At 36.4% G+C, this 9,600-nt stretch overlaps 1 protein-coding gene across 1 annotated transcript; it reads right to left on the reverse strand.

Moving 5' to 3' along the window:
• Nucleotides 1-1,461: 1,461 nt before the first annotated feature.
• On the reverse strand, nt 1,462-6,358 carry srprb (SRP receptor subunit beta). The gene is made up of 7 exons (XM_051130262.1): nt 6,172-6,358; nt 4,902-4,996; nt 4,715-4,792; nt 4,493-4,575; nt 3,226-3,362; nt 2,394-2,448; nt 1,462-2,032 (listed from the first exon to the last, which is right to left on the reverse strand). The coding sequence occupies exons 1-7, from the start codon at nt 6,311-6,313 to the stop codon at nt 1,822-1,824; spliced, it is 801 nt and encodes a 266-aa protein (XP_050986219.1). The 5' UTR covers nt 6,314-6,358; the 3' UTR covers nt 1,462-1,821.
• Between the last annotated feature and the right edge of the window lie 3,242 nt (nt 6,359-9,600).

Genomic DNA, 9,600 nt, shown 5'->3' on the forward strand with positions numbered 1-9,600 from the left:
GATATTGGTTTAATACAACAGTTAAATAAACAAGAAGTTAATATTAAGTGACTTACATTGTCTGACTATAACACTATTGCCTGATTTTGCTCTATTTCATCATTTAAAAATAGTCTGAAACAAGTCACAACTGAGCCGCTGTGCATCTGTTTCGTTTATAAATGAATGTGCGTTTTTTAAATGAATCTAGTGAGACAATGATTCAATTTCATATTCATAAAGAGTCACATGCTCTATTCCTGAATGAATCAGCCGTTCAAACGAATAAAATGAATATGATTCAGTAATTAAATCAGTGATTTGCCGCCACCTACTGGCAGATTTAGTTTCATTTTCGAAGTATATTTTCTGTTATTTAAATCATTTAATACTTCTGTATTCAAAATGTTACATTTAAAACATTAATCTCAACATGAATTTATGAGTTTTACTGCACTCATAGGAGACATAGGAAAATACACCTACAAGCCACTTTTGAGTTCTTCTGTGCCACCTCTATAGTACAAATTCATTTTGTCAATACTGATTTCATTTAATTTGTAACGTATTCTGTTGTTTTAATTAGAAATTTTAAAAAGTTTAAAAATATCATTTAAAACAATTTTGACATAAAAGATGACATACTTCTAATGAAGTTAGAAAAATGCCATTATAAAGGTAAAAACGACGTTTCCATGTAGATCACTTTAAGGAGTCAAATATCCCCTCGTAATGGGGAGACTAATTTTTGATCAGATTTTTTATTTTTTTATATAGATTAGAAAGTGCTCCTAAAATTTTGACTGTACTCCAAAATTTAAGAAAGAAAACTAAGCTGTTGAGTCTATGGCACCCCAACTGTTTGCAGAAAAGTCATGAAAATTGGCAAATTGTTGGAGAGATTATAAATATACCTTTTATTGAGGTCTCCATTTCAAACCCTTTAGCACCACCAAGAGCTCAAATTTACACTTATGAATTCCATTTTTAATTTTCAGAATTTTCTGACTTGTCGTAGACAGTTCATCTGATCTTCACCAAATTTAGCTCAAATCATCTCTAGGCCAAGCTGGCAAAAAGTTGTGTAATTAGTGTTGCTGCATGAAACTGTTATCATTTGGTCTGTCAATAGATATCCCGCCCACATTATTTTTCCCACAAGAGCGTGTGCAGCCATTTGTAAATTTAGTCTATTTTAATGTATGCTCTTAATTATGAACACACTGCTTTATAGTGCAAACAGTTTTACCATTTACTGCACTTTGTTATTCTTCTCGATTTTCCTACAGCAGCTAATGAACCAGAACTCTTGCACGTTAAAAGAAAACGGCTTACTTCCGCATTGAAAAATAAGGTAGATATGATCAAAATCTTATTATAAACAAAGAGCTTAACTTGTTTTGAACCTGGAATGCACTTCTAAAATACACTTCAAAGTATAGCGTAAACATTTGAACTTTGGAAAAGCATCATGAAAACAAGTAGTTATAAGCCATCTTTAATATAATTTACAGCCTTACTTGCCTCTAGCAAAACAAAATACCACACAGTTGAATAGAAGTAAAATGTTGACCTGGCTCCAATTTTAACTCCAAAAGAGCCCTGGAGTGAAAAGTGAAAACACTAAGGCAAGGAAAACCAAACAGAAGTGCCAATGTTTGCGTTCATACAAAGTACACTGATTGTAGTTGAATAACCAATGTGCGGGATCTGTCAGGACATGATGCATACTGTTGGATTGGTACAGCAATACTGAAAAAAAAAATCCAGAAAGGACCAAAAAATGCTCTACATTGCAAGTTTATGAATCAGCTTAATTCAAGTCGTCGAGATTTAAGATCTTCAGATCCTGGCCAGGCACTTCTCTAGAGCGTCAATTTCAGCATCTCCATCTTCTCCTTTGCTTCCATGTGCACTGCACTCAATGAACTCCACTCGATTGGCCAGCTGAGAGAACTCGAAATCTTTGCCTTTCTTACCCAAATACACCGAACCCCCAACAGCCCCATCCTGAGAGGAGAGAGCTGCAGACCGTGTCAATCTCAGAGTATTCCTGTGGAGACACAAACCTACAATCAATCCTTTAAAACAAACAGGAAAACAGGTAACATGAATGTTACTAGATGTTTTATGGAGAAACATCTCGAGGATGTAAACCATCTGCAAAGCCCACATCTAAGTGGTTGACCAATCAAAACAATGTTTTTTTCTTTTGGAGGTTAAGGCTTTAAAGAGACTAATCAGAGTGTTTCAGGCAGAAAGTGAAAAGAGGTGCTGCAGTAATATACAGTTAGAGAAAAACACTGTTACTAATTTATTCTAGCAGACCCTGAATATAAAATTATGAGCATGTAAATGAGCATAATATGGACACTTTAACTCTATTGCCAAGACAGAAGTAAGCAAATACTCACAACTCCTTCTCCAACTGCTGTTGAATTAATTTGGCTGATTTTGCCATAGTGATATCTGTTAAAAAAAGAAAGAAAACAAACATGTACACCAGACATATGAAATCCCTGTATTCACATACATGTATTTTTGAAAGGCAAATCACATTTGAATGGTTCACTTTGCAGGTATTTATTAAAGAAAACATTTCTTTGAAACATTCATTACTGGTGTGCAGCATTTAGACTCTCTTCTGGACCATATTACAGCAAGTATGGGGACATAAATGCATAAAATCAAGCAAATTGATGCTCTGTGTTTTCTCTTTGGTACATTTATATTTATTTTATAGGCCAATTTTCACATCAAGATACATCACATATGTGACCTTGGACCACAAAACCAGTCATAAGGGTCATTTTTTTTTAAATTGAGAAAAAAATAATAAATAATACGCTTTCCACTGATGTATGATTTATTAGGATAGGACAATATTTGGCCAAGATAAAACTATTTGAAAGTCTGGAATCTGAAGAAAAAAAAAATACTGAGAAAAATCTCCTTTAAAGTTGTTTAAATGAAGTTCTTAGCAATGCATATTACTAATCAAAGTTAAGTTTTGATATATTTATGGTATTTACAAAATATCTTCATTGAACATGATCTTTACTTAATATCCCAGTGATTTCTGGCATAAAAGAAAAATCTTTTTTTGATCATTTTGACCCATGCAACATATTGTTGGCTATTGCTACAAATATACTCGTGCTACTTAAGACTGGTTTTGCAGTCCAGGGTCACATATAAAAGCACTATGGACTGTATTTAATAGAGAACGCTAAATTCAACAATAACCTTGTTTGTTGCAGGCTACCACAAGAGTTGGGGCATTTTTTGCCACTATGCTGTCTGTGAGGATGGAGTAGAGAAACTCAGCCACATCTCTGACATCCTTCTGGAAGATGCTGCTGTCCACCACAAACACAATGGCTCTGCAACACAACCGAGGAGTGAAAATCCATTAAAGTCATTTCAGCCACTCAATCAAGTGCATCATGTTCGGGAAATGGTCTTAGTCTGAATATCTAGCAGCTAGAAGTACCGATAAATGACTGAACATTTATTTACACCGACAGGTGTGAACAGCGATCAGCGTAAATGAACAGCAAATTCACAGGAGAGCAAGAACGGATCGCTGATCAAGCAGCCGTTTATGATGTATCTTCAGGAATACAGAAAATGATTTATTTACGGAAATACTGGGTAAAACAAAAGATAACTACAAGGGTTATGTTTAGGTTTAGAGATAGGTTCAGGGTTACTTCCTAGTTATTGTAGTTACTGTAATAACTACATAGTATGTACATACAGAACAGAGCTGTAAAATAAAGTGCTACCTCTGATTTTGCTCATATATGCACCACAAAGTCCAAACAAATTATGGGATGGGATGCTTTTGATTATGAGGGCACATGAAAAAAAAAATAAAAAAAAGATATGCACAAATAATTAATTTATAATCAACATTATAACATTCCATTAAAAAATATATTTTATAGTGAATTTTAAAAGAAAATACAGGCTCATAGTCTCAGCAGATTTGGACTTAAATTGTGGGAAACGTTTATTTAAAAAATTACATTTTTAAACTGAATTCGCCATTTGCATTACCTGTGTGTTTGATGCGGTTTCATGTGAAAGTGGGAAATTTTATGTGCATGTGAAATATGTGAAATTGCGTCTGTGGTCCAAAGGGCTCATGGATTGCAAAGAACAGGTAGTGTTCATCAGGTACATCAGAGGTCCCACATCCACTGTCTTTCATAACTGACAACTAATGTGCTGGATTGTGCAGCAGCGACTCAAGAAATGAGAGAAAAGCTCATCTCTTGACTGACTGCTTAGTTTCCTTCAGCAGTTCTCAGAAAAAAACGTTCTCCATATTACAAAAAGGCAGACTGTCATCATGTGAGTGTTCCTGCAGTGAGCAGGATCGGAGGAAACCATTGTTTTCATTCAAAAGTTTCAACGCAACTAATATTGTCATTGAGTGCGAACAGGCCTTTACGCGCGAACCCTCAATCAGAAAAGCTCACATTCATCTTCATCCTTCATAACTCACCGAGCCACAGCCTTGTACTTCTCCACAATCTGAACTCTTAAACTTTCATGACCGGGAACATCAATAAGAGTCCAACTGTTGCCCTGCAATATCAAAAACATCGTAACATTAAACTCTTATTTTGCCAATTGAATTGTAAGTTTAAAATCCACATACGTGCCTCAAAACATCAAATGCACACAGTCATAATGGATGCATATGAAGTGATATTAAATCACTTACTCTGTCACTTTTGCTCTTGTATGTGGCACTGCTTTCTGTGATGGACGTCTGCGTTCTTACAAACTTACCTAGTAATAACTGAAAAAACACTGCAAATCATTTACAATCTGAAGATCGTATTGCAGAAGAGTAAGAATGTTTACGGTGTCTAATCCTTTACGAACACCAAGTCGGAACAGTTACTCACTCGAGTGAACAGAAGAGTTTTCCCGGAGTCACAGAGTCCCAGCAGCAGCACAGCATTTCTCACTTTACTGGTTCCCCAAAAATTCCCAAAGAAAACTAAAATGTCAGAAAAAGAATGAATGTGAAATGTCAGAAAAGGTCAACTTTGAAAGCTTTCTGCATTTTGAATTCTCTGTATCATATCATTAAGAGATCACTGCACTATAATGTACATTTCAGAACTCAAAACTGTCAAATTTTTGCTATGTAAGGACTTACACACTGTTAGACAATCTTGACATAATGACGTTGTTCATGGTTACTCGCGACAACTGTAAAATTACATTTTTTATTACTTTTTTTTAAGAGTTCCAGATGTAATGGTTAAAGCCCAAATCACAGCAGTGAGCGTTTACTCGGAAGTCTTACAGAAAACAGCCCTTAAACAGAGTGTTTATATCAGAAGGCTAAAAATCATGGTAGAAAATGGCCTTTCATTTTTAAAACATTTTTAAAACATGTTTTAGATGTAAAAAATCCTACTAACATAAATGCACCGTTGGAAACATGGGATGTTTTTTTAAGCAGTTCATTACCCCTTTTATAGAAGTTTTGATTATTGTAAAATTCTCATTGAATCACAGAAAGGAAACATTGCAAGGGAAAATCACTTAAAATGAATAATTACTGACAATTCATATTAAAATGTCAGGGTTGACACTAGTGTGGCTATTCTGGGAGCCACTCAATTACAGTACTGGTAAAAGTTTTAACCACTGCTTTAAAAACTGCTGTAAAGGGAGAATTTTTAAAAACAATGCCATGAAAGGTTATTATTTTTCAGTTCACTTCTCTCAACTAAATCAAATCAGTATTAGTGCATTGTCTTTAAGACAGGCCTTTCTCAAGTTTACTTGTGCATAGTCTACAGGTAGTATACTTCAAGCATCTTTGCATCGGTTCTTAATCTAAGCTTTGGTCTCAACAGCGTCTCTTGATGTAATCCCAATGATGGTGAAATCAGATCCCTGTATGGGTCAAACCATCTGTTATAGAGACTTCTTGCTCATACAGTAACTCGTTTATTTTGATTTGAATCCTCGCAAATGCCTCAAATATTTCTGTGTAACATCTAATGTATTTAAGACATGTGTATCTAGATGCTGTAAACATAAACAACAATAACAATAATAACAGTTCTGCTGACGAATTCCAAAAAATATGTCTTGTATGAATGCTTGCCCTGATGTGCCTCTTGATTGAGGCCATTTGACAATAAAGCTGCTTCTTACCGATGGTGAGAATCACTAGCGCTAAAGCCACAAATATCCCGATGATGAAAACGGCCTCTTCACTCTGAATTTCTTTCAAGAAACTCTCCATGAACTGCTCCTCGGAGAAATCCTCTATATCTAAATGAAGCTTCTCCTCCATGTTTGACCAGGCATGGAAAGCGAACAGAAGACAGCGGAAGTGAATGACACGTGTACTAACTTTAGCCACCTGCGAAATTCCGCATTCTACTATGGCGACGGTTTAGCTCATGAATATTAATAAGTATACGCTGCCTTTACTGGCCAATCTACCTGGAGGGTTGAGGTACGTATAATAATTCATATTAATGAGCGAACCTTCACCATAGTATCACTCGTTCAGATGACTATAGAAATAAAATAAATAGACACAAGTTTCAATGTCAAATTAGCATGAAATGGGTCGGTTCGTAATTTATCAGTTTATTTTAGACAGATGATAATGTTAAATATTGTTTCTCCTCGTTGTGTATTTTCATTTAGGTCTAATCTATTACATGACAAATGTTACTTTTCTCAGCGTTTTCCAGGATAAACCAATCGCAGTTGTTTTTGATTATTGATGATTTCTTTCATCATTTAACTGAGATTGCTAGGGCATATTTTTTTTGCATCGCAGGCACGTTTGATGTGTGAGACTTAAATGTGCATACTTTAATCGAACAAATGTCTTCATTTATGCACAAACGTTGTGAGATTTGAAGCAGCTCTGTGTATGGGGCTCAATTTGTGCCAAAAATGAGTCGACTGCTTTGTGCTTTGTAGTTACTATACATTTGTCTTTGTCTGCAGCCTAATTGTTCAGGTGAATCAGTATATGTTGACGTGTTTTTTGTCTGTTGACGTCGTCTTAATCTGTCATCCTGACGTATTATTCTCTGTCATTTTTACTGTTAATCTTATTGTCATTTTGCTCTGTCATCATTACTGTCATCTTGTAAGTCCTGACAGTAAGGATGACAGAACAAGACAACTATAAGGATGACAGAGTAAGATGACATTAGGACGACAGAACATGACAACAGTAAAGATGACAGAATAAGGGGCTGTTCACATGTCACATCTTTTGCGTGATCAAGTTTGTTATTTCAAATGTAGATGCGCAGTATGCACACTCATAATGGAAGCGGCGTGGTCGCAATGCGCACACATTTTTTCTAGGAGCTTCTGCACCATATTTAGATGAGAACATCTCAACTTTTCAGAATGCAGTAAGCCTAGCACAGGTCATGTGACAAGAACCAACCAATCAGCTTCATCCTTTCCTGTAATAACACTGAAAGCTCAGCCAACACTGATGAACAGCTGATTAAAGCTGTACAGCGATACCCATTTTAAAATACATTAAATACAAATACAAGTGATTTTTAGTGTTGGAAACCCATTTATCCTTTGCTGAAACTTCAGAGTCTTATATGGAGAGAGCAAGTCATAATTTCTTAGCAACGGCAGACTCAAGCTACAGAGCGCTTTGGAAAGAAGGTGAAAGCCTAGCATTTTCCACACGTTTTTAGGAGCGACATGTGAATGGCCCCTAAGATGACAGTAAAGATGACAGAACAAAATGACAATAAGGACAACAGTAAGACAATGTCAACAGACAACATACACGTCGACATATACGATTCAACTGAACAAGTAGGCTGTAGACAAAGACAAACTTAGGCTGTGTTTACACTAGCGCATTTTTATTTTAAAATGCATAACTTTTGCTACAGTCACGGCTGTTGTTTACACTACTCCGGCGTTTTCAACCCTCGAAAACGGAGACAGTAGCTGTGTCTCATTTCGAAGGATGCACCCTCCGGAGGTCGTATCCTTTGGAGGTTGCATCCTCTGTAGGATGCGTATGCGGAGTGTCCTCAAGCCTAGAATTAAATGAGACGGCCTTCGTAGGACGGACGGAAAAGGAAAAAGGAAGTATCACGTTGTTATGCATCCTTCATAATGAGACACAGGTATTGTAAACAAACCAAAACAGAGACTTTTGAAAACGATGGCGTGGCTGCCCACATTCTTTCTGTGTATCCTTGGTGACCGTGTAAACAATAACATCATGCTCATTGTTATACCCATCAGGGCTCGACAATAAGGAGTGCCCGATGGCCCGGGGCCAGCATGAAAGATGCTCGGAACAGTTGACGAATATGTCACAGGCCCGATCGGGCCACTGCCGCGTCTTCACGAAAGTTTATCATTTGCACGGGTTTTTTAAACTTGATCATTTCAAATTTTAAGCGATCACAGAGAGACGTGTCTCTGATGAAAAAAATAGCCTACAAAAGTATTAGCTTTGTAGCTTTAACAATGATCAATACATAATTTGTACAGTGGAGACAGATGCACCGATCGACCGGACATATTTCAACTGATCTTTTTTTCTGGGCTTGCACACAAACTGCATGCAATCTTCTTTCAAAATGTCATGTGTGTAGAAATATTACGAACTCTTTATACATCCGTTAACAGAGGCCAGAGACGCTAAAGACGAAGGCAAAGAGAAACAAATACTGTAGCAGCCAGACCAAGATCACGGTGTACAATGTGCGAAATATCATCCTAAATATTGAAACTGTGGTTTATGAGAATGTATCTGTGTGGGGAACTGACTGTTTACATGGCGATTTCTTTCATTTGCCCATGTATGATGTATTTAAAATAGCGTTCATAAGCACGGAGCTGCTTTGTTTACAGCAGTAACCATAGAAACGTAATATAACTCTTAGTCCATAAGCGCCACCTGCTGGCAAAGACCGAGTCTGCGCTCTTTCAGTCTGTCTGCTGTTTATCCCTAAGGCATCTTTTCATTTTTTCTAATAAAATATTAATAATAATTACATTTTTTTGAAGGTTTAGGAGTGGTATCGAAATTGGAATCGGGAACTGTGCAATTTTATTTGGTATGTAAAATTGTGGTGTCATATAAGCTTATTTATTAAAATAAAATATAACATGAGTCAAAAACAATGATAAGAGCAACTATTTAATTTTTTTGTGGTAGGGCCAGTGAAAATTTTGACTGGGCAAGTAAACATTTGAACCACTGTAGAAAAAATCCTTAGTGTTGAGCCCTGCCCATAGATATGTATAGATAGATGCATCATTCGACTGCTCCAAGCACGTAGATGTGTCAACCATCTAGTAATAAGGCATCTACCTACATATTTATGGTTGTACTTGCACGAATAGTCATGTGACATGCGTTTTTTCGGTTGTGTAGTGTAGATGGAGATCGTTTCTGAAACGCAGAGAAAACGCCAGTGTAGACGAGGATCGTTTTCATTTTAAAACACCGTTTTAAAACAAAAACCCACTAGTGTAAACAGGGCCTTACAGTACAATGCACTAAGCAGTCGACTCGTTTTTGGCACAAATGGAACCCCATACTATAGAGAACAGGGCTTTCTG

This window comes from Labeo rohita, chromosome 15 (genome assembly GCF_022985175.1).
Source record: "Labeo rohita strain BAU-BD-2019 chromosome 15, IGBB_LRoh.1.0, whole genome shotgun sequence".
Taxonomy (NCBI): Eukaryota; Metazoa; Chordata; class Actinopteri; order Cypriniformes; family Cyprinidae; genus Labeo; species Labeo rohita.